The sequence below is a fragment of the Lissotriton helveticus genome, chromosome 8 (assembly GCF_964261635.1).
Source record: "Lissotriton helveticus chromosome 8, aLisHel1.1, whole genome shotgun sequence".
Lineage (NCBI taxonomy): Eukaryota > Metazoa > Chordata > Amphibia > Caudata > Salamandridae > Lissotriton > Lissotriton helveticus.
In genome coordinates, this window is record NC_136069.1 from 1,351,124,209 (window position 1) to 1,351,150,802 (window position 26,594).

Consider the following 26,594-nt stretch of genomic DNA (forward strand, 5'->3'; position numbering starts at 1 on the left):
CATTTAAAATTGTTGAACTAAAAATTATGTGGGAACCTGTGACTTTAAAATACGGGTGCGAGTATGCCAGACATTTACAAGAAATTTTGCCAATGCAAAGACAATTGGACCCGAGAGATCAGTTTTTAAAATTCTATACATAGGGAGGTACTCCCTACAACCAGAGTTTCTAATGAGTGGTAGGAGGCAATATTTCCTCGCGGCCTTGTAAGTTGGACAGAACAAAACCACATGCAAATCGCTTTCCTCCGCACAAGCACATGCCGGGCATTGCTTGGTAGAGGGCGGTGTTGACCAGGAGCTAGTATAGGATCGCAGGGGTAATGTGCCATATCTCCATTGGAGAAATAGCTTCCTGGCCTGCACAAGGGACATAGCATCCAATACCCTCTCCAGCCTATATGAATCCTTGCATTGCGTAAATGCAGATGTTAATGACCCGACACCCTGAGAGTCCAAGGCCATAGCTAATTTCTGCTCATGGTAGGCATTGGCCAAAGCTTTTCGTGGGATCTTTAGTGAAGCATTCGCTGGATCGAGCCACAAATCGGGGAGCCCCAGTCTCACACAAGACTTTTGAATGTATTTTATCCACGGGATCTGCAAAGCTTTGGGGTGGGTTAGAAACTCCCTCAGTTCCGCCCTGTAAGTAGAAAGTTCTTCACTACTCCATAGCCTCCGCCAGAAGGCTATGGGTCTGAGACCTAATTCATCTGCTATTGGTCTCAGTCCCAAATCCATCCTCAAAGGGAGGAACGGAGTGCTAGGCGGGAGTGCAACTATCTGTCTAATGAAGTTATTCTCAGTTATAGACAAACTGCGGGAGGATATGTGACCCCACAGTTCCGCCCCATACATAATGGCCCCCCTGGCCTGTGCCTTGTAGATCTGAATAAGCGGCCCCAACGGACGATATGTGGAGCTTTTCAACATCCGAGCAATGCCCCCTGTGGTCTGCACTAATTTAAGATTAGCCCTGGTCTGGTGTGTTCCCCAGGACATGGTTTCATTCAACGTTACACCAAGGTATTCAAAGGTGGAGACTCTCTCTAAACGTGATGATCCCAGTAGGGGATTCGGGCGTAATCTTGGGGTTGGGTTCAGGACCATAAACTTAGTTTTTGCAGCATTGATTTCCAACCCCCTATCAGTGCAGAAGGCCACAAAAGAATCAAGGATCCTCTGTATCCCCATGGGGGTTTTGGACAGCAGCAGGGTGTCATCAGCAAACATGATTGCAGGCACCCTGCTGCCGCCCAACCTTGGGGCGTCGGTGTATTCAGTGCCGTTGAGATGGGCGATTACCCCGTTGACAAAGGCAGAACAGGGTCGGTGCCAATACACACCCCTGCCTAACCCCCCTGTCAACGGAGAATCTGTCCGTCAGTTCCCCGAGTTTCCCGCACCTGACCCGGGCATAGTTATTGTGATGCAGTCTCTGTAGAATTATCAGGATATCCGGGGGAACCCCCATCTCGGCCAGAACACTCCAGAGTTTCCCTCTCGGCACAAGGTCGAAGGCGGCCCTCAGATCCACAAATATTGTGTATAAGCTGCCACCCTCAAATATCGCTACCCTCCAGTAGATGATGTTCAGGCGAAAAACCTGATCCACTGTAGAGACTCCCTTCCTGAAGCCCGCCTGGTACGGGCTAAGGGCGCCCGTCTCTTCCACCCAGTCCTGGAGCCGGTTCAACAGTATTCTGCCAAACAACTTCTGTGGCACATCAATTAAGCTGATGGGTCTGTAATTGGCTGGGAGCAGAGGTGAGCCCGTCTTAAATATAGGGACCACCTCTGCCCCCAGCCAAGTACTCGGAATTTCCATGCCTTGCAGAACTCCATTGAACACAGCAGCAAGGTAGGGGGCCCGTACAACGGGCTCCTGCTTAAACAGGTCCCCGGGGAGGCCATCCAGCCCCGGCGCCTTTCCCGAGGCCAGTCCTGCTATTGCTACCTTAACCTCCCCCACTGATATCAAATCCCCGTCATACTCAGCCAGTCCGTTACCTATGTCATTCATAGTTTCTCCCAGCTCAGAGCTGTAGAGAGACTTGAAATGTGCCTGCCACACCGCTGCTGCAATGTTTGGCTCTATTGCCGAATGAAGGCTCCCCGACCCCCCATTTACTACTCTCCAAAACGTTCGATGGTCTCTTGTTGCGAGGGAACTAGTAAGCTCCTCCCATTGATTCTCCTCCCATTCGATTTTAGCATGGGCGACTAATTTTTTGTATTCCCGTCTACTTTCTCGTATCTTCTCTCCTCCTTGTCTCTCCTTGATACTTTTAAGAAGTTCTCACTTTGCCTTACTACAGGCTGTCATTGGCAATGACCTTAGGTTGACCGGCAGTGGAAGCCACGTCCTGGGGAATCGCAATAATGCCTTGTGCTACCATGTAGCAGTTGAATGAGTGTGACCCTGGCAGCAACATTAACACAACTGGGAGCCTCAAGCTGGCTACAGAAGCAGCGCGCACGCCACAGGCGGCGGCGCTCTGCTGCACTTCATAGTTTATCGGAGCACTTTCAGTTACAGCTCAGCTGAGACACATCGGGCCTTTGATTGTTCATAAGAAAAAAAACTGGCTGTGCTCCAGGCAGGCTGGTGCTGTTAGTCATTATATCTCGCCTTCAGGTGTCAGAGTGCGCAGTGGACGGCGGCTGGGGGAGGCGGAGGCAAGACGAGAACAAAGAGGCAGGAAAACATGGCATTTGGAGAAGGAAAATCCGCACACTCACGCCAGGTCCACCTTAAAACCCCTGCAGGTGTTCCTTCCCAGTACCTAAACTAAAGGACATTTGAGGAGATTGGCAACTCCGGTTCAGTAATATAGGGCAGCACACAAACTTTGCCATTGAAGGAAATGGAACGCGTGCACGGTTGTGGGTGAAAAAGGGGACCGATGGCTAAAGGTCTCCTCCTATGCAGCGCATGCGCACTCCGTAGGTGAGACCTAAAAAGGAGCGACTAGGATCACACCAGTGGCACCTTCCATACCAGAAAACATGAAACCAGCCTGATACCTATGTTCTCTAAAACCCTTTTGCTTTAATCTCAGATGTAAACACACAGGTTTTACCATTATTATCTTAAGCCTTGCTTGAAAAAAGGTATGCACCCCCTTCTCCTGAAATGTTTGATAAATTGCCTCAGCGACGATAATATGACAGAAGCCTGGTATAACAAAAAAGGCACAACCATCAACTGCACTTGGCATCCGGGCATGCTTTTTCAAACTCCGTCTGTCTGAGATGGAAAATCCCCCCAAAAAACAGGAGAACCCTTGGTTTGAAAGTTCAATGATCCACATCCAGCTCTGGAAATGCACTCTGGAAAAAGCTGGCAACGAACCTCCTTACATTGCCACCTCTATCCCCAGTATTCTTAAGTTATTGCAGCGTTGCCATTTCTCAAACTCTGCCAATTTCCATTGGGTGTCCATTATATGTGCCTCATGCACTGCTGTTTTACCCTTTATAGGGGTCACACACACCCTTCAGCACTACAGCTCGGTTCTCTACTGCTAGCATCCTTTCGTAAATCTCGGAGTACAGTTTTGAGATCCTCATTATTGCCACTTGCAATTTCCTGGTGGTAGCATGGTCTCTCAGACTTCTGCAAGGGTCTCTTCTCCTTGCGACATAAACCCTTGATAGATGAAAGTTGGTGCCTCAGCTGACAACTCCTGGGTTGCGTGATCTTGAGTCCCAGGTAGTTTCCAGATCATACTGTGCTGACGAATAATCCCACTTTGGGTTACCCCCGGCACCGGGCTTGCGTGCTGCAGTTTCTGGAACTATTGACCACGCATTACTGTTCACATTTCCCCTGAGGGAGGATCGCTCTCTTCGCTACCCTCACGGCTATCCTCAGACTCATTCCCCGACCTGTCTATCATTCAGAAAAACATTCTGCAACCTCCGTGTCAGCCATTTTTGCCAGCAGATATGTTGCCCGTCTTGCGGTTACCTTTCCCAGTTCTCCTCCAGTGGGTAGTCCCATGGTCTGGGGAACCTCTTGCTCCCAGAGTGTCTCTCCATGACTTTCACCAGCTATTGTCACAATTACTCCCATGCCCTGTTTAAGGCCTCCACCAGTCTCTGGCTCTTGTTCCCCTTGGATCCCCTCCACGGTCCCCCCCAGGAGCCTCCTTCAGGCGTTTACTGACCTTTTGTCCTGCATTCCTCATTTGACTAGACCAGTCTTGCGTTGATGTAGGAAACCATCAATATTGGCCAATTGTAACTCTTTAGACATGATCAGGAATGTGTCCTCCAGACCTTTTTGCCCCTCCCATCGATATATTCTCTAGATAGTGCTTGCTCTTCTCCATCCAGTTTCTTCCCCCTCCATTGATCTTGACGTGGGACTCAGCTGATCCTCCTGCAAGTCATAACTTGCCCCTGCTCACACATTGACTTTCTTATAAATTCTGCAATAGTTGGCCTGGCTGAGTTTGCCAAGCCCAACCCCTCTTCCTGGTTTCCTCTAATGATCAAGGAAACGCTGTGGCAGGCTCCCTATTGGGCTTTCCGCAGCCCGTATCAGACCCCATTCTGAAGGCCGTTGTGTTTCGAGCCTTCAGGACTCCAATATTCTTGGGGGCCATTAGACCAGATACTGAAATCCAGGGATCCCTTCTCCTGCCGCTGGCATCGCTGCATCCCATGCTCCTGATGCTAGCGAGCACACAGTAGCATTCTATTGCACCAGTGAACAGACAGCTCATTCTGCTTGTCTCCCGGAGCCACCATGCCATTCTCCAGCAGCAACAACAGCTGTGTCTGATGCACATGAAGGAAAACCGCGCCCCAGAGCACTTTTGAATCATGTGATAAGAAGTTGATGCTTTTTTTTCGACAATGTCCGGGTCTGGCGAAATGGAGTGCTAGGTCTGGTCATCTCAAATGGCCGATATCCTACTTGTGCCCTGTATTGCCTCCCTTTGCAAATGGCAGTGTCAACACCTCTCACTGCAGTCTGGGCTGTACCCAACACAGACAAGAGTTATTAGAAGGGATCAAAAGTGATTGAGGAAGGCCCTCGTGAATGTTATTGGGATGTTTACAAAAAGATAGAGGAATTTGGGCAATATCACCATTTTGGCCATGGCCACCCTCCTGGACAGTGAGAGAGGCATCTTGGACCATTGCGGGATCCTGTTTTCCAGCCACACAACAGCCTGCTGTAATTATCGCATTAGAGTAAGTGGAACCTCTGCTGATCCGATCTCCCAGGTATCAGTCCACAGAACCTGCCCACATCAGAGGAAAATCCATATAAATTCTAGACGTTGCTGGGGTCATGGGAAAATTACAGACTTGACCCAGTTGACAATAATGCCAGTTAGTCTGCGAAAATGGATGAACTCCCGCATAACAACAGTACATCAGTGGATGAGTGACTCTGCCCTGAAATTAAACGGCTCCAAAACAGAAATCCTACTCCTAGGGCATAACGCCACGAACCTCCCCCCTAACATCTGGCCCGCCTGCATGGGTGAACCCCCCACCCCCAAGACAGAGGTCAAGAGTCTCGGAGTATGGCTGGAGACGGATCTCACCTTCAGGGCACATGCAAGAAAGACGGCCGGCGTTTGCTACGGACTACTTAGATCGTGCAGGAAGGTACTTCCTCTACTGCCTTTCCAGTCGCGCCTTCTGCTGATCCAAGGCCTAATCTTATCTAGGCTGGATTACAGCAACGCCATTTACCTGGGGTCTCCAGAATCCACTCTCCAAACCCTGCAAAAAGCCCAAAATGCCGCAGCCCGACTCCTAACGAACACCCCGGCCAGAACATCTGCCAAGCCCGCACTGAGGATGTTGCATTGGCTCCCTATTAGGGAAAGGGTAACTTTCAAGGCCCTCTGTCTGGCCCACAAAGTACTGCACAATACTGGCCCCCCAATCCTTAATAATTGGATCACACCTTATAGACCCACGAGAGCGCTTCGTTCCGAACATGGAAACTTCATCACGATTCCCAAGGTGAAGAAGGCCCGGATAGGTGGCCGTCGTTTTTCGGACAATACGGGTAAAAAATGGAACACACTCCCCCTGAGCCTCAGAACAGAACCAAACCTCCTACGGTTCAGGAAGGCCCTCAAAACCCTTCTCTTCCCCTGAGCCAGTATCACTCCCGACTTTCTCCTCCTTGGTGAGTAAGAGAGGTTCAGCGCTGGGATACCCTCCGGGTGACTACGCGCTCTAGAAAACTCCTAAATAAAATAAATAAATAAATAAATAAACTTATGGGCAGGGTCTCGGACATAGACCGTGACTTCATGCGCATACATGGAGACAATTAACCTCCGATACATAACATTTAGTCTGTGCTCTGCATGATGCTGCCAGAGTCAGGCTGCCAGGGGCTATGGCAATCTGCAATGGGGAAAGCAGGCATCCCTGACGCGTACCTCTGATGATCGAGATAGCAGGCAAGACCAAGCCGTTCACCCGATCCCAGGCAGAATGAGAGGCATAGAGCAGAGCAATATTTTTCAAAAAGCTTGGTCTTATACCAATGCGCTGTAGGAGGGAGAACAGGTAAGGCCACTCCAAAGAATCAAAAGCTCTTGTGGGGTCTAAAAAAGCCACTACAGTAGGCAGGTCAGGGGTCAAGGTGTGAAGCACCACAAACAGCATGCTCAGATTGTGCATGGTAGACCAGCTGGGCACAAACACCGACTGATCCGGGCATGCAATATGTTGGGAGGAGTGGTAACAGGAGGTCAGCAAGGAGTTTAGCCAGTATTTTGTTGTCAACATTAATCACAGACAAAGGCGAATCTCAATTGTCTGGGGGCTGAGCACCATGACGAAGAGCATCTCTCAGACCGTAAGGGGGGTAGTACTCCAGTGATACGAGATCCCTCATTTATAGCCCAAAGGAGCGGGCCAAAAATTAAGCATACTCTTTGTAGAACTGGACAGTACTTCCGTCTAGTTACAGGGCCTTACCGCTAGGCATGCTCCGAATGATGTGGACAATATCTGCCATGTTGAAAGAGACGTCCAGGTATTGTCGATGGACACTGTCCAGCCATAACAGTTGTATAGTATTAAAGTATTCTTATATGGCCTCAGGGTCACTACTAGGGAGGATCGGTAAAGATCTGTGTACTATCGCAATATCACATGCATCAGTTCTCTAGTAGAGTAGCAGTACTCCTCATCTGCACCCAAGATGTATGTGATACAGGAGGTACCATACGACGCTTGGAGCAAAGATACAAGAGTTTTCCAAGCCCTATTGCCCTACACCTTAAAGTTCTACTCATCTCACCCAAAGAAACAGTGAGCTATATGAGATACTATGCAATGAACCATTTACCAGTGAACACACACACACCATCAACTTGTCGTATGTGTACACCATGAAACGCAAACCCCCATGAAATTCTGAAATGCTCTATGGTGAAAGAGCAAGGCAGGACCTAACATTTAACAACTGAGTAATTATACTCTGTCCTCGTGGGAGACAAGGAGGTAAGTCACAACCCTTTCCTTCCCATCCACAACCTGGGACAAAGTAGCACCTACACCTTAAGAGCTAGAATCAGTAGTCAAATATTATGATGCCGCAATTCAAATATTTCTAATACTGATGCAGCACATTCTTTGTTCACAAACTCAAAAGCATTCCTGCACTCATCTTACAAAACAAACCCTGTTGTTATGCCAAGTTCACAACATGTTTACAATGTTACCAAATCCCCTAACAAAACAAAGTAATATTCAGCTATGCCTAAAAGAACTCCATATTTTAGAAACATAACATGGAACTCATTCATTAAGACAGTCTTCTATTTCACAGAAAGTTTCTGTGTGGAATTAAATCAAAACCAGAAGATTTAGAATTATAGAACAGTACACATCTGTCCCAATCAAATTGAAACATACATTCTGTAGCCTGCTCCATGCTGTCATAACACTCAAATCAGCCGAAGTGAGTTGTTTATTCTTTTGTTATTTGTACAAACAAATAGACAAAGTATCTATATCTATGTACAAAGGCACGTATTGTTTCAGTTGTAGTTGTTTTAAGAAATAAGTGATAAATGCTTTACAAGGCAAATGCAAGTCCCATAAATCAGAGTGCAACAAAAACGTAAACAACTGCAAAGGCATATTGGTTAAATGCTTGTGGTAATTAGCAACACTAATCAGGACACTTTACAGAGTGTTAGTAGAGTAAAAAAAAAAAAAAAGCACACTATGTAACAAATTATTTATTTATTTTTTTCCAAAACAAAAACAAGTTAGCAACTCAAAGCGCAAAAACCCCATGAGAACAATGTAGAAACTTTATATATTACACGTAAATGTAAGTCGGGACTATTTTAAATTGGTTTTGTCCATATGCTGTATGACGCCAGCCTTTTTGGCTCTAGCTTGCTGATGTTCTCCTTAATTATACAGTGATGCAGACTACAATAAACATCCGATTTGGCTACCTATTATAAAATGTTATCAGTGCACTAAAATCAACATAAAACAAATTAATAACATTGGGGCATATGTAGGTAATTTCCATTTTGCGATTCCCAAATAGCGATTTCTAAGGAATCGCTATTTGAGAATAGCAAAATGGAATGTAGGTAAAAATTCGCAATTTTTTTGCGAATCTCTAACATTCCTTAATTGCGATTAGCAAAGTGCGAATTGCAATTAAGGAATGAGTGTCCCATTCCTTCCTATGGGCTAAGAGGCCCATAGGAATGAATGGGGATACATTATCAAATTGCGATTTTCTATGGGAAAATCGCAATTTGCGAATCGTAATTCTAAGGGTGCCAGGGTGTCCAAAGGACACCTGTTGCACCCCTGGAATGTGCCTCTAAGTACATGTAGCGCACATACATGCCCTAAGGGCATGTCTGTGCGCCACATGGCACTTTGAATTTAAAAAAAAAATGCATTTAGAAAAGGAATTGCAAAATACCATCTACTTGGAGTAGGTGGCATTTTGCGATTCCTGAAGCCAAAATCTAATTTTAAAATTCACTCCTACATAGCATTTAAGGAATAGCAAACTTGCGATTCCTTAAATGCTTGAGCAAAATAAGAAATCGCAATTTTTGTGATTCCTTATTTTGCTAATGTGCACCTACATACCAAAGCTCGCGATTCGCAAACGGCAAAATTCGCCTACCTACATATGCCAGATTGTGCTTTTACAGTCTGCTTTTCAGGTTTCTGCACAAGGTAGAACCTTCTAACCACAAATTATTATGATGGTGGTTGAAACCACAAATTTTAAGAATCAATCTGTTACTTACAATCAGCATTACAATCCAACTAACCGAGATCTCAGATAAATTTACAATTATATTTAAGAAAAGGATATTTTGGCAAGAATCGTCGTAAGGTAAATTTAAATACACATCAAAGTCAGCACTAAAGATAGTTTCTTTTTTTCCCAAGACCATGAGGGGTGTTCTGAAATTAAAGAGAGCTTCACGTCGTACCTGAAATTCTTAAAAACATAATGATATGAAAACATGGCAAAATTAATCAAGAAGACAATAAGGCTTGAATCCACAAAGGCACAACAATTCCGAGATGAGTAAAACAAGCTGTGGCAGTTTCCATATACTTTGCACATGTTACCACACTCTCAAGGAAACGTTATTTCCCAACAGACTTTTGAAGTCGAGGAAAAAAATGAGTTTGAGTAACCCTGCTGAGCACAAATATAAGCAGCGGCAGCACGTGCAGAATGTCTCGTAAAAATGCTTAGATGAGGCAGGCCGTGGAGACCCAGCAGGAGGTCACGATTGAAATTGCGGCATTATTTGAGGGGGGCCTCTTACTGCACTCCCTCCCCCTTCACCTGTAGTCATCCAAATGTATCCCACCGAAGCAAATCTAACATTCCCGGGCGGTTCTTCTAAATATGTGCATTTGGAACCCTCGAGAATCAGGCCATGTTAAAAATCAATAAAACCATAATTTGCTCAAGAGTCAAACAATAACATAAGCCGTGCGGCTAGTATTTGTAATTGCGAGTTTTTCCAACTTAAATAACACGCAACCTACTATATGTATGCACGACTGAAAAGGATAACCTGATAGTAAACAAAGACCATTGTTGCTATAAGGTTATGGGGTCCTGGACGTCCCTCAGGGCAGATTGTTAGCACATACACACTTGCATTCTACTGGCTTTTTACACGATGCAGAACAGTTTATGTAAATAAATAAAAGCACAGATGTCCATGGAGTCATTCGCTGTTCAAGGAAGATGCATCTGTCAGTTGTATCATCTACGTTGATGATCATTTCGAAATTTAATTGAATAAAATCCTCAAATTGCTTTCCAAAATTATCCATCCAGGAATATAACGATTTCCCTGAAATCAAGAAACTCGACATCTTGAAAAATTGACAATGAGAAAGTAACAGAAAACCGTTTCATAAAATTAAAGTGTTCACATGTTGAACATCTGGCTCCCTCTTTTCTTACAACATCTGCGGGTGACAAATTATTTTTTAGAATAATGTCTGTGGGAGACAAAAGGAAATAAACCAGCGCAAAGGACTTTATATTGGAGCACTATTGGGTTTCTGAATGTTCAATTCCAAAAGTAGTGTCTTTAGAAATACAAAGTTACTTCAAAGGAAGGCGTTAAGCAACCACGGGCATGAATTGACATGCAAATTCCAGTTTCGTCAATTTTCTTACAAAAATATATCTGTCTCTTGGAATGAGAGTGCTTGTCATTTTCTAATTTAAAGCACCAGTGGAAGGAGAGCAGAGCCTCTGTCACCACCAGGACAAGTCTAAAGGCCTAATCCACTCCTAGTGCTTTAAGTTGTCGCTCAATCTCTTCATCCGATATGGTATTCGCTTTGGATGCAGAAGCAGATGGTAATCCTTTGCCAGCTGATGGAGCTTTTGACATCTGAAAAAAATTATACCAGTTGAGACATTTTTGTAATATGCAGCCATTCAAAACAATAATAATAATGATGGATACATGGTTTTGTTTAATGGACTAAAAAATACTTTACGCGGGGAATCCTCCAATCTCCACTTTAAAGTGTGTGAAAAACTACGTTTTTCAGGTGTACCAGTCCTAATCTTCCTTCGGTACGGGGTCTCAAGGGAAAAAATGTCTGAATCTTGGGATAGGACTAGAAGCAACGTGTGTGTGTGTTGCTTACATCCTAATTAACAAAGATGGTGCGCAAAAAGAGTTAAAGAGGTATGACCCAAGAAGGCACCAAATGAAGCACAGACGTTTTAGCTATATAGGACTGTATTACAGTGATGAACAAGATGGTTAAAATTAATTAAGACATTTCAAGTAATTTTGAAGAAATATTCTTTACAAACATTCCACTTGGGGAAAAATAAAGACATATTGGGAACATGGTGCAAAACTATAGAAATATATGTAGTTTTAAGTGAAAAACCAAACATCTGCATGCTCCATTTGACGCCCACCTATAGGCTATTACAGACCCAAGGACAAATCTTATTTTGAGAATCGTGTAACTAAACAAAGTGCAACAATCTAAAAAAAAAAACACGTTCGGCCAAAATTCCTTAAAAACATAGCAGTTTCGGTAAATTAACAAACACATATTTTTCAGTGATAAAAATAACTACTAAGTTTAAAACTTTAATGAAGAACAACAACAAATCCTACTGTCAGAAGAGACCTTGCGTGGAAGTCAGGGATGGACTGTTTTTGTTGGAGCAGGAACAAGACTGATTTGCCTATGGTATTAAATCTCTAGTGGCACACTGGGTGAAAAACAATGGTCTGGAACATGGCCATAACTTTATTGTTTATTATATTAGGAAATCCGATGGGTATGCTCAGACTTGGATTCCAATGCACTGTGAGAAGGGACTCAACCTAGATGGCAACAACTAGTCTAGCGCCCCTTTGTTTACTGTTTGGAGGGGACTTAGCCTTGTAGTTTTAACAGGATCGTTCCTACTGGAGGAGGACCAACACTGATTTGCATATGGCTTCATCTCTATCTCGAGTGGCATAGTGGGTGAAAAACAATGGTCTAGAACATGGCTACCTGCAAACATTTCCCTGAGGGCCTGAAAGTACTGTCTGTATCATGACTGAGGGCCTCATTGATGCCAGCAATGCAAGGGTCGGGGTGAAGAAAGGTGGGCAAAGCAGATGCATGGTGTGGACAACAAACCGAGCCTTCACAAGACTTCTGTCTGCCATCACCACTATTTTCATGCACCAAGAATTAAATTCAAAGCATTAATTTCTAATGTAAAACGTAAAAATTGAAAGTGATACCTAGCTGGTGGCTGAATTACAAAATGCGAAACCAGAAAACCTGGTATCAGTTCTGCCTTCCCCACTTGACGAAACTGTGCGATCCTAGGCAATTGGTTAATTTCACTTTGCCGCCTATTTTTTTTATTACCACATATAAGAGCCCCTTGGGACCGCCGAAGTATCTCAGGCTGGGAACACTCTGTTAGGCGCCGTAGGCCTGGGCGCTGAGCTACTGGGGAGCCCTTCGAACTGTGCGCCCCAACTCCCGGGGCTGGAGCTGGCTGGCTGCTACCTGGGACTGGCCCCCTTCGCTTTGGAACGCGATCTACCCACTTTGAAGGGACACATACGCTGCACTCTACTGAACCCCTAGCTGGAGGGGTGCTGGACCCGGAACCTCCTGAGCAACGGTGAGGAGCTAGCGGGAGCTCTTCAGCGCACATTGCGGCCACCACAGGGAGGGGTTTGAGGAGACGCTTCGTGCCTGACCTGAGCCGCCGCCATGGGGCGCCGCTTAAAGCCTCCGACAGATCTGGAGGAGGGAGCAGCGAGCAGCCAGAGCTCTACAGTGAGTGAGGCCCCGACATCGGGCCTACCGCCAGGCCAACTGGAGCAGATTCTACAGGCCATAGCAGACACTAGGGAGGCCCTGCGTCTGGATATCAGCCAAGTATCAACAAGCCTGGGATTACTGCGGGCGGACCACGGCAAGTTGGCGGACCGGGTCAAACAGACTGAGTGCCGATTGGATGCGCTAGAACCGACGGCCAAGGCGAACGAGGTTGCCATGGGGGAGCTACAGCACAGGGTGCACCTACTGGAGCAAAGAGCGGAAGTCGCGGAAGGGCGCAACCGCCGCAACAACATCCGCGTAGTTGGTCTGCCGGAAAAAATTGAAGGGGCGGACATGCTGGGCTACCTGGAGCCCTGGCTGTGCGACGTGGTGGCGCCGGAGGGCCTGACCCAGTTTTACACGTTGGAGCGCGCTCACGGGGTGCCTGCTCGACCCCCAGCGGAGGGCAGACCACCGCGTCCAGTGGTGGCGCGCTTGCTACACTTCAAGGACCGTGACTTTATCCTGCAGAGGGCGAGGGCGCTGGGGCCCTACCGGGTGGACAATGCTCAGGTCTCTATTTACCCGGATTACTCCCTCGAGGTGCAGAGGCAGCGCTCCACGTTTCTGGCGGTCAGGAGAGCATTACGAGAGGAGGGCATCCGCTACTCGCTTCTATTTCCTGCGCGTCTGCGGATCATGTTGGATGGTAAATCTTCCTTCTACAACTCCCCAGACGAAGTGTGGGACTGGCTGGAGCTCTATAAAGCTGGGACGGATGCTCCCCCTGCAACTGACGAACAACGTAGGAAGACACAGCACTCCAAGCGACCCCGAAGACGCAGGAATCGACCCCCGAAAATTGGGACACCCTCTGTCTCGCAAACCGAGCTGAAACTCATGGAAGCCCTTCGGGCGGTCTCCGATATCTCCAGGGCGGTGACAGCGACGTCTGCAGCGGAGGGGGGCTCCCGGGAGGGCTCGGAGGATGCAGTGTCGGAAGAGTCCGGTGCTGGAGGTGGGGGACCACCTCACGTCACGCCTGGGACGGCTGATGGTTTATTGGATGAGTAACCCTCGGGACCTGTCATGCTGGTATCGTATTTGCAGTGGGACCCTTGTTTGGGACTAGGGCGGAGGCACATGGCTGGGTGAGGTGGGCTGCTGCGGGGTGGTGGAGGGATTCCCTCCCGCTGCTACTGATTTAGACCTTTGCCGGGCGGGGATGTGGGGCAGCGGGGGTGCACTGGGGAGGGCTGGCCAGATGGCACGTTTCGCTCGCGTCCTGTTGGAGGTAGCGACAGGTCGCCCCCTCTTTCTCACACCTACTGTGGGACTCTGGTAGTTGCCGGAGACGGTTAATCTGAGGTTATTGACATTTGGATGGGACTCTGCTGTTTAGGGCCTGTTCTGGGGGTGGGTGGGTCATGGGGTTGTTGGGCGGTGTTCTGGGGTTGGATCGGGGGGGATGTCAGTGTGTCCGGACTCTTATCTATCGACAGAGCTACTATTACTGTGGTGAATGGGGACCATACCTGACCTAAAATGTGTGACCTGGAATGTGAGGGGACTGAACTCCATGCTGAGGCGCCACAAGGTACATGCTTATCTTGTTCGTAGGGGGATACAAATAGCCTTTCTGCAAGAGACGCATATTGACCAACGTGAAGGGCGGGCTTTACAGCGCAGGTGGCGGGGCCAACTGTTTCATACGAGCTACTCGGCCTTTGCGAGAGGGGTTTTGATCTGGGTGCGGGCGGGGGTCCCCTTTCAGCCAGTGCAGACGGTGCTTGACCCTGAGGGTAGGTTCGTGGCTGTACAGGGCCACTTGGATGGGAGGGATGTGACGCTCTGTAGCATATACGCCCCCAATGTAGACCAACCTGCCTTCTTTGCGCGCCTCTCAGGGAAACTAGCGTCAGTACTAGCCAACGCGGTCATACTGGGGGGGGGGGACTTTAATTCGGTCCTTGATGTGGGGTTGGATAGGTCTCACCCTCCACTGGCGCAGGCAGCGGCGCACAGGCTGGCTCAGAGTAGGCGAACATGGCAGAGTAGCTGGGGCCTGGTTGATGCATGGCGCACCCAACACCCGACGGAGAAAGATTTCTCGTTCTATTCCCCCCCACACGAGCTTCATGTTCGCCTTGACAGCATTCTATGCACGCCAGATATTCAATGCCTGGTCCGTCACAGTGAATACCTGGCCAAAACAATTTCTGACCATAACCCTTGCCTGGTAACGATCAGATGGACGCGGCAACGCCAAGCTATACCGACTTGGCGATTGAACCCGCTGGCGCTGGAGGACTCTGTGTTTCGAACGGAGGGAGGCACTGGGGTGGAGGGCTATTTTGGCGTTAACGCGGGCACGGCTTCCAGTAGGGCGCTGGAGTGGGACGCCTTTAAGGCGGTGGTGCGGGGACTCTGCATCTCAGCCACGGCGGGAGTCCGGAGGACTCTCCTACGGGACCTCACGGGGAGCGAGGATCGCTTGCGCGAGGAGGAGAGGCGCTTCCACGCAGCCCCGGATGCTCGCGAGGCGGTTTCGGCGGCGCGGGAGGAAGTGGCGGCGGCGACAGAGAAGTTGCGCTGCTTTGATTATAAAGAGTTCCTTGTTCGGGCCCATGCTGAGCGCGACAAGGTGGGTTCACTTCTCGCCTGGCTGGCCACTCCGGGAACCCGCGGCACCCCGATAGTAGCTCTCTCTACACCGGAAGGGAATGAGGTTTACTCTCAGTCGGAGATCAATGGCCAGTTTTTCACATATTACGCGCACCTTTATGGGAGTGCGATGCCATGTATGCCAGATGACTTGGGTGAGTTTCTCCGGGTGGCGCAGCTCCCCCGGCTTGACCCTGAGCACGTGGCCCCACTGGGCGGAGACATCTCTGAAGGCGAAATTCGGGTGGCCATTAAACAAATGGCTCGTCGGAAGACTCCCGGTACGGATGGGATACCGATCGAGTTTTACGCGGCCTACGCTGGTGCCACGCTTGCTTGTGGTATACCAGGAGGCATGGGAAACGGGGGCCCTCCCTGCAACGACGCGTGAAGCCTTGGTGATCCCCTTACTGAAGCGGGACGGCGAAGCTACCTCGAGATCGGCCTACCGACCCCTGTCTATGCTCACGACGGACTATAAGATTTTGAGCAGGATTCTTGCGACGCGACTGCTACCCCACATGCGGGCACTAGTGCATAGGGACCAGGCAGGGTTTATCCCCCAGCGCACTACCGCCACTTGTGTGCGACGACTGCTTCGGGTCATGGAGGGCTACATTGATGGTCTACCGGGAGCCGCTGTTCTGTCGACTGATATTGAGAAAGCGTTTGACAGCGTCGAGTGGCCATACTTGCTTCGCGTACTGGAGACCTTCGGCCTGGGTGAGCGATATGTGAAGTGGACCTCCTTACTCTATGCGGCGGCCACGGCCCGAGTCAAGACCGGGGCCACTATTTCGGCCCCATACAGGGTCGAACGGGGAACTAGACAGGGGTGCTCCTTGTCTCCCCTCCTATTTGCGTTAGCTATAGAGCCTCTGGCAGCTCACGCCCGTCTGGGCCATGCATATGAGGGCTTACGGCTAAGAGGCGACACCCACTACATATCCCTGTACGCCGACGATTGTCTACTGTTTTTGGCTGATGCGGGCGCTGCCCTACGCGGGGCTAGACGCCTGCTATCTGATTTTGGCCGCCTCTCGGGACTGAGGGTCAATTGGAAGAAGTCCTGCCTCTTCCCGCTCATGCCGGGAACGGTCGACTCCCAACCGGAGGACGAGCTACGGTGGGAATATCATTGCCTCCCTTATCTAGGTACGCACATATACCGGTCACAAATGGACCTCCTGGAGGGTAACATCGAGAGAGCGATTCGGAGCCTACGGGGCTGTATGGGGTTCTGGCGGACGCTCCCGCTGGCGGTCGCAGGGCGAGTGGCGTTACTCAAAATGGTGGCGCTGCCCCGCCTCCTATACTTATTTCGCACATTACCGGTCTGGATCCCGGCATATGTGTTCGCCAGATTGCGATCCTTGCTCACCGAGTTCATTTGGGGCGCAGGCAGGAGGCGAGTGGCGCTAGCCACACTGATGCGCCCTAGATCGGACGGGGGACTAGCTGCCCCTGATTTCGAATGGTACTATTTGGCGGCCCAGTTGCAGTGGCTTACTCAGGAGGTGGCTCTTGAATTCAGAGGCCCGGAAGGGACTGCAGGCGGATTCCTTCCGAGACATGTCATGTCCTTCATTATTCTGGCCCAGAAACTGGACCTTTCCCTACTCTCAAGCGAGGAACGGACGATCCGCAATTGCTGGCTGCGATGTTATAGACGAGCCGGCGTCGCTCGCCCGTATGCCCCGGAGATCCCACTGGGGATGTGCACTGCCCTCCCGCATGGAGGGGATTGGTCGGCACTGGCGACCTGGGAGGACCTAGGCCTGCAAATGGTCGGTGATTTGTATAAGGAGGGATCGCTGCTCTCGTTTCAGGAGTTGCGCGACGTTTACGACCTCCCGAGAGGGGATTACCTGTTGCACGCCTTGCTGGTGGCTAGCATCCAGAACCACTGGAGGAAGGGCCTTTCTGAACCGCTGACGTCTGAGAGCTGTCAATATGTGGTTATGGCGGCTGGTACTTACAAGGCCGTCACCTGTCTCTATCGGAGGCTGTCGACGGCATCGTTGCAGCCCCTGGACGGGTTGAGAGCCAAATGGGAAAAGGATATTGGGCGACCGATTCCCGATACGACTTGGCCGCAGCTTTTGCGACGGGCATGGAAAGGCACGAGAAATGCCAGGTTCCAGATGGTCCAATTTTTCTCTCTTCACCGTGCTTATCTGACACCGGTCAAGATTTCACTGTACTTTGAGGGCGAGTCTTCACTCTGCCCCAGGTGTGGAGTGGAGGATGCAGATTTTGCCCATATGCTCTGGGCTTGTGTGAAACTAACCGATTATTGGGAGGCGGTGATGGCCTGCCTGAATGCTGTCACGGATCGGCAAATTGGAGTAGATATGGGCGTTTGCTTGTTATTGTGGTTCCCTCACACCCCCCGCACTCGCGTCACAAGCAAATTCTTTGACTTGGGCCTGATACTGGCCAAACGGGAAACCACCATGCATTGGAAGTCCAGCCAGGGCCCTAGCTACTCGCGCTGGAGATCCACACTAAAGAGGTGGGCAAGGGCAGAGGGCGCATTGCGGCTGCGACAGGCCAGGCGACTAGATAATGACAAGGCGGTGGAGACAGCCAGGGCATGGGAGGCCCTTGTGGCCGAACTGCAACTCCCTGAGGGAGGTCGGGATGAGGATAGTGAGGCACCAACACCATAGGAGGCTTTCGGGGTGAGGTTCCCCTTTCCGGATACAGCACACAACTGACATGAATAACGACGAAGTTTGAAAGAGTTAAGGTCCCCCAAAGGGAGGCATCTTCTACCACCTCCTTTCAACAATCCGGAAGGAGAGCGGACTTCTTGAGCATCAGCGGTTGAGAAGGAGGACATTGGCGCACTGACATGGGGGGCGGGATCCAGGGAGGGACTGGTTGTGGGTTTGTTTTCGTAAAAGGTGTAATTTCAGAAAGGAATTATTATCCTGTAAGCTCAATTGTGCGTGCACGCATTGCACGATTTCTTGAACTGCATGATTCTGAAAGCCAATAAAAATTGTTTTTGCAAAAAAAAATAAGAGCCCCTTAAAAGATTTCAGTTCAGGATGTGTGCAGGACGAAACCTTCTCTTGTGTTTTATCTAATAAATTATAATGTTGGTCCAATCATATAACAACGAAGGTTACATACAAGGTGCACCTGACAAATGACTTTCCACTTGGTTCTCTATTGGCATTGTTTTTTTAATGGGGGAGGCCTGAATGTTTCCAAGATGTGTTTGAAAAATATCACTGCTATTAAAGGGCCTCTCAATGCAGTGATATAATCTGATCTACTAGGGTAAAACACTCATGTATGTTAATAAAATACACTTTTTGGAAGTTTGCAGAGTCGATCATGTTTTTACATGTTTAGTGCAAGATGTATTTAAAACTAAAGTTGTTCATACAAATAAGTGTCTAGGACACCTTATTTTTCTCTTAACTGTTACTTTAGGTAACTTGTAAAGTTTCTTTCACAGTTTCTAAATTTCCCTACTGTCATGCGAACAGCAGCCCAGTGCTGCTGTTCACCAGGGGGCTGCAATTAAGTCAGGAGGGATGCATGCGCCCCCTGTGCTTTAGGGATCCCTGGTCTAAAACGTGACAGAAATCACGGTAACTAAACAAGCATTTACAAAGACAACAGGTCTGGAGTTGATTGCCAGTCTTTTAGCTTTATCAATGCTTGCTTTGTTATGAATTTTGCAAAACTGTATTGTTGGAGAAGATGTAGGATGCTAATTAACCTAAACAAAAAAATAATATATATCTGAATAAAAGCAACAAAAAAAAATTGGAATCAAAAAACAAAATTGCCATGGTTGTTTTCCTGACACGTAAGCAAACGACTTTGTGAGTGGATGTGCTCCTTGTGAAAGGGCAGAATTCTATCACTCACAGCGACTTTAGTCAATGGCCGAAGTGGGTCGACCCACTTCCCAATGATGTAGTGGGCAGAAGAAAAATGTGAATTACACAGTAATCGCCCAGCACCGGCAACAGCGACATCACTCCTTCACAAGATCTCTGCGACTCCCTCGCCTCGTTCTTCCACCGCAAGATCGCCGACATCCACAACAGCTTCGGCGCACCTCCCACGCACCCAACCATCGAACCAACGCCCCCCACCGCCACCCTCCGCACCTGGACCACGGTGACCACCGAAGACACAGCCCGCACGATGAACACCATCCACTCCGGATCTCCGACCGACCCATGCCCCCACCACGTCTTCAACAAGGCCAACTCCATAATCGCACCCCAACTCCGGGACGTCATCAACTCCTCCTTCAACACCGCCACCTTCCCGGAGAGCTGGAAGCATGCCGAGCTCAGCGCCCTACTGAAGAAACCAACAGCGGACCCCACTGACCTCAAGAACTTCCGCCCCATCTCGCTCCTCCCTTTTCCTGCTAAAGTCATCGAGAAGATCGTCAACAGACAGCTGGCCGCCTTCCTCGAGACGAACGGATCCCTCGACCCCTCGCAGTCCGGTTTCAGAGCCAACCACAGCACCGAGACCGCCCTGATCGCAGCCACCGACGACATCCGAGCCCTGCTCGACAACGGGGAAACAGCGGCACTCATCCTCCTGGACCTCTCTGCAGCGTTCGACACTGTCTGCCACCGCACCCTAGTTCAACGCCTCAGCAACATCGGCATCCAAGAGAAGGCACTGGAGTGGATCATCTCGTTCCTCGCCGGAAGAACACAGAGAGTTCGCCTCCCCCCCGTTTCGATCCGAGGACAACGAAGTCATCTGCGGCGTACCACAAGGATCATCACTCAGCCCCACCCTCTTCAACGTCTACATGAGACCTCTTGCAGCCATCGCACGCCAACACAACCTCAACATCATCTCCTACGCCGACGACACCCAGCTGATCCTCTCCCTCACCAGGGACCCCGACACCGCCAGAACCAGCCTACACGAAGGGATGAAAGACGTCACCGAGTGGATGAAGACCAGCCGCCTGAAACTGAACTCAGACAAGACGGAAGTCCTCATCCTGGAACCATCGCCCTCCGCCTGGAACGACTCCTGGTGGCCCCCCGCCCTGTGCACCGCTCCCAAGCCAACAGACCATGCACGCAACCTGGGCTTCATCCTGGACTCCTCCCTCTCGATGACCAGACAAGTCAACGCCGTCTCCTCATCTTGCTTTCACACCCTACGCATGCTCCGCAAGATCTTCCGATGGATCCCGACCGAAACCAGGAAGACGGTCACCCAGGCACTCGTCACCAGCCGACTGGACTATGGAAACACCCTCTACGCCGGAACCACAGCCAAGCTACAAAGAAGACTCCAACGCATCCAGAACGCCTCCGCCCGACTCATACTGGACATCCCCCGACGCTGCCACATCTCCGGCCACCTGAGGGACCTGCACTGGCTCCCCGTCAACAAGAGGATCACGTTCAGGCTCCACACCCACAAGTCTCTCCACGACCTGGGCCACAAGTACCTCAACGACCGCCTGACCTTCTACACTCCCACCCGCCAGCTACGATCGACCAGCCATGCCCTCGCCACCGTTCCACGCATACGAAGAGCCACCGCCGGAGGAAGATCCTTCTCCTACCTGGCGGCCAAAACATGGAACTCCCTCCCCATCCACCTTCGACTGACCCAGGACCATCTCGCCTTCAGGAGACAACTCAAGACCTGGCTGTTCGAGCAGTAGCGGACCCCTTCCCCCCAAGCGCCTTGAGACCCTCCCGGGTGAGTAGCGCGCTATACAAGTGTTATGATTGATTGATTGAATGGATGAAGAGGGCGGACTACATGGCCCTTGGCAAAATATATTGTCCATAGAATTTTTGTAAACTCAAAAGGTCATGGCTAAAGCTAGAATCAAAAAAGGCAGGACAGGTGCTTCACAGAGACAGCTTTAATATTTTGTGTGTGGCTCTTGCTTTCTTCAGGTCAACATGTTTTTAACACAAAAGCTAATTTTTAGGTCTGGCTTGACCATAACAAAGCAGTGAGTTTGATAGACGTACTGGTACCAATTCTTTAAAATTTACATACAGTGTACTTTGCCTCCAATGAGAAGAGTTTTACTGTTTTCTATTGACTATTTGCTGTATCAGTACACCTGCAATGTAGTGCGTCTACCGGAAGGTATGATAAACTCTTTAAATCTGAAAGATACACTTAATCATCAGACTGCTTGTCACATTCAATGCTTTATCGCCTTTATATGCAGAAATCACACTTTTTGCCATTTGTTTCCTAGCATTTCCACTTTGGCAGGCTTGCGTTGTATAAACAGCATTTGTACATTCAAAACCTGTACGTAGCATTGTGGATGCCCATTTTACATGTGTTGGCACATTAAAGCCATAACTATTGACTTTGACAGTGCTTATTATAACTACAAGTCTCATAAAGCTGCTGCAATCTTTACAGAGAAAGTCCCCATAAGATACTCTTTTGTGAAGTATATTTAAACATACTTTACAGTCACTGAGTGACAGCAACTGTCATTCATTATGTATGGGGTTTTCCCACTGAACCGAATGAAGTGTCTGTCCTTTTTTATTGCTCCTTTGTTGTAGAGCAGTTTGCAGACTAGGGGGTTTATAACTTTCTCAGTGTCCAGTTAGTAACCGCTGGAACGGAGATTTGTTTTTTATGCGCTTGCCATCTGAAGTTATTAAATCAAAGGGGAGAGAGAGAGGACTAGATAAGCTAGTCCGAATCCCCGTTATTATATGTCAAAAATCAAAAGAGGACTAGCTAAGTTACAAGAGAAAGGGACTCAATGGAGTACGTGTGTCGGCAAACCAGTAGGTTTTTTCAAAAAGCCCTCACCCACCAACCTAGTTGGTGGCATGCTTCATCATCGGGCCCACCACAGTGACACCTAATGTGTCCCGGGTGTGCTTCAACGCCAGATTACTGCGGAGCTGGTATACTTGCTGAGTGTGCAGTGTAGTGAGTGAGATGGTGAAAGTTAAAAAACCATACAGTAGGTCCCAGTACCCGAGGGTAAAACAATATTTTAATTTACTGGGCTCCTGTTGGTTATTTAAAAGGCAGACGGACGTGTTGGAGTATGGATTATGACCTCCAGCGTCCTGTGTGGTCTACATGTTTCAGCCTGGCCTTTTTTAATTTGAAACAGGCTTTCCTCAGGACCAAGTGAGTATATGTGAAAGGTGTAAATTAAATAAAATAAACTAAATTATAGTGGTTGTGTTATTTTTTCTCTATGTGTAGCACTCTCTAAGGTGCTGTATGGGTGAGAGGGGGATTCCCTCTCGCTTTGACAGTCTTTTTTCTGTACAAAGCTTCCTTGGGTCACCTGGCAGAGAAAAAGACCGGAATTGCCGGTCTGGTTCCTCCTTGGACCTATCGTCCTTCTGCGGCGCCCGCTTTGTACAGAAAAAAGACTGTCAAAGCTCACTTGGTCCTCAGGAAAGCCTGTTTCAAATTAAAACGTGTGGCGTTAATTGAGAAGCCACAGTAATTCTGAAATGCTGGAAGTAAGCAATCATTGTATTTTTTGACATTAGAGAAGCCTTACCACGGTATTCTACAATTGTTTGAGGCTTTCAGATACTGAAGAAGAAATGCAAACATAGACACAACTAGTATAATGTGTTCTCAACAAGCCCAAAGTGATCCTGAATGTTTTATGGTAATCGGTCAATGAATGGCATCCATGATGTAGGAAGTGAATTATAGATCTGTGTCCTGATTGACACCACAGGATTTAGCAAGGGGAACAGGGAAAGGGCATGCCCAGGGTGGTCCATGCCAATTTTTTGAGAGATGCGTTGGCTAGAGCAACTACTCCCATAATCTCCTTGGATGGATTTATTCTCAGTTTTTTAGCACCCAACGTAATGCTGTCAACACTGGATAGTCACATTTACGAGAACAGCTTCAGATTAAATATGTGTATCTGCTTTATTAGAAATTGCTTGTAGGTATTTATTAGCACTGTATAACAACACCGTTACGTGCTAGACATTGCTGTTATCATTTGGATTGACAGCATTTAATGTCTTCATGGCACAAGGTGAACATTTGAAAATGTATCCAAAGTGAGATCTTTATAAATAAAATAGTTTAAAGTGCATTTCTTTATTGTGGATGGTTACTGTAAGCAATGTAACAAACATGCAAACTACATTGAACAAAATTGCGTGGTTTATCCTACCTTTCCAGAGATCTCGATCCCAATCTCATCCAGAACCTGGTTCACAATATCCTGGCTTTCATCTTCATCCTCCGACCCATCAAAAATGTCATCCAGAGTATCATTTACTAAAAGAAAATAAAGGTTATCCATGCATCATCACAAGCACATTTCATTAAACAAAATAAAAAATAAACAAAAATAATCAATAAAATATAGACTGATGACAAAGGAAAATGTTACTACCCAGTATGCATCTGCTTTTGGCATGTAGTGCTGTAGATTCACATGCTTAGCATAAGTCCGCCATCTAGTGTTGGGTTCGGATGTGTGCAAGTTGTTTTTCTTCAAGGAAGTATTTCGAGTCACCAGGTATAGTGACTTCTCTTGTTTGCAATGTGCATGATCCTCGACTCTATTGTTAGATTGTTTTCCGCACGGCGGGTGAGGATGGAGTGTGAAGGATAATGGATCGCTGTGAGATAACGATGCAAAAATAATGTAATATATAGTTAACTATATAGTTAATATAGTTTATTGCAACCAACACAGGAGGGTGATCATGTGAATCTACAGCAATACATGCCACAAACACATGCTTACTGGGTAAGTAACATTTTCCGTGTGAGGCATGTGTGGCTGCTTAGCATAGACTGTAAAGCAGTTTTCCTCCATAAGCAGTGGCTAACCTGTGGAGGTTGCAGTTGTTTGAAATGATGTCCGCAGAACTGCTTGGCCTCGCTTTCGGACGGGACCAGACATCTACACAGGAATGTTTTGTAAATGTATGCAGAGTAGACAATGTAGCTGCTTTACATATGTCAACTATAGGTATTTAGTTACATCTGACATGTGTAAAGCCCTTTCGACAACTGAGTCAGGTGGTGGAAAAGAAATACTGGTTATTTGATAGATTGATTTAGGTGGAAGGAATCTTGCATTAGTACTCAGTACCACGTTGCCTTTATGTATTTGGAAAAATGGTTCTTCTAAAGTTAATGCTTGAAACTCACTGACATCCCGGACTGAAATTATTGCAATTAAAAATTTTATCTTCCCAGTTAGAAACTAGAGGGGACAGGAGTGTAGGGGCTCAAATGGAGTACCCATAAGCCTTGTTAACACAATGTTAAGCTTCCAAGTAGGGTCTGGTGGAACACTAGGAGGAATGACTCTTTCAAGACACTCTAGGAAGGCTATAACCTCTTCCGTGCGTCGGACGGCCCCCGGCCATCTGACGTCACGGTGGCCGTGTGCGTCGGACGGCTGGGGGCAGTCCGGTTTGCACACGCATAGAATTCGCCCGCACAGCGGGGAAATGTGCGCTGCAACGAAGTGGTTAAATATAGGAATCCTGAATAGAGAAGTGTGTTGTCTGTTTTGGAAATATGCAGCTTCAGCTGCCAAGTGTAGCCTTATTGATGTAAAAGCTAACCCAGAGGCATGCAAATGAAATAAATAACAGACAATATCCTGGACTTTTGCTACCAGAGGGTTCATGTGTTTTGAATGACAGTAGTGAACAAATCTTCTCTACTTTGCCACATAACAGGACCTAGTAGCGGGCCTTCTTGCTTCCTTAAGAATGTCCATACAAGGTTGAAGTAGATTTAAGTAACAAAACTCTATGGCTTCATGAGCCAGGTCACAAGGTTGAGGGACGTGGGATCTGGATGTCTGACTGGTCCATGGTTCTGAGTAAGAAGGTCCTGCTTGTTGGAGAGTATTTGGTGGGAAACTACTGATAGTGCTAGGAGGGTAGAGAACCATGGTTGTTTCACCCATGTGGAAGCCAATAGGATGAGGGTAGGATATGCCTGCCGAAGTTTGCGAACCACAAACGGAAGCAGTTGGAGAGATGGAAAAACATATGCAAATATCCTGGACCAACTCATCCATAGTGCATTGTCCCTGGATTGTGGGTGTGGGAACCTGGAGGTTAAACTTGGGCATTTGGTGTTTACTTCGGGGTGACCCAATGTTTAAAGAATGGGAGGAGTTGTTGCAGGATGAGTTCCCATTCGTGGACTTGTAGGTTCCTCCTGCTGAGGAGATCTGCAAAGTCGATATCCACTCCTGGGAGGTACTCCGCTAACAGGTGAATGTTTTAACAGAGAACCCATCTCCAGATGTTCTGTGCTAGATGAGAGAGCTGAGTGGATCTGGTGGCCCCCTGTTTTTGCAGATAATACAGGGCAGTCATGTGGTCTGTTTTGATGAGGACCAACTTGCCAATTTGATGGAGGAGGAAGTCTTTGAGCGCTAGATGAACAGCTACCAAATTCTAGGTGAATGATATTTTGAGGGAAGCATCCTTAGTTATGGTTCCCTGTGGAACTGGGTCTACGAAAGGCTGTCTTTTTAGGAGATTATTGGTATTCAACCCCTGCAGAGATTTGCAGGCCTGATGGCTCACCAACACTAGATCTTCCAATTGACCCTTCACTTGAGTTCAATGATGCACTAAGCACTTCTGCAACGGACGCATATCGAGTCTGGCATTAGGTACTATGGCTATGTATAAAGCCATGGTCCCTAGGAGATGCATAACTGCCCTCAATGTTACCTGTTATGGAGGCTGAACTTGGGGAATGAGCACCTGAAATGACCGAATATGGGCAGCATTTGAGTAAGATATCCTTTGCTGAGAGTTGTGGATGGCTTTTAGTAAGGTTGCAATTGAAGGGGTTGGAGGTGAGACTGGACTACATTGACGGTGAGGCCTAGTAGATGAAGTAGGTTTAAGGTGGCTTGTGTGTGTTGAAAACACTTTTGATGGTTTGTGCTTTTGTTGAGCCAGTCGTACACAAATTGGAAAATGTGTATGTTTTGCCTGCAGTGATGAGTAGTTACTAGTGCAAGACATTTGGTGAAAACCCTGAGGGCTGTAGTGACCCCGAATGGGAGCACTTTGAATTCCAAGTGTTGCCCGTTTAGTACGGACCTAAGGTATTGGCGATGG

The 26,594-nt window shown here is 48.0% G+C and overlaps 1 protein-coding gene across 1 annotated transcript in view; it reads right to left on the reverse strand.

Moving 5' to 3' along the window:
• Positions 1-8,224: 8,224 nt before the first annotated feature.
• CHMP2B (charged multivesicular body protein 2B) overlaps positions 8,225-26,594 on the reverse strand; it is a 104,111-nt gene continuing 85,741 nt past the window's right edge. Inside the window, exons 5-6 of the mRNA XM_078658339.1 lie at positions 23,654-23,760; positions 8,225-10,913 (exon numbers count right to left, since the gene is read on the reverse strand). Of these exons, the coding sequence (XP_078514465.1) occupies positions 10,800-10,913; positions 23,654-23,760 (221 nt within the window). The 3' untranslated portion in view covers positions 8,225-10,799. The remainder of the gene's footprint in view (positions 10,914-23,653; positions 23,761-26,594) is intronic.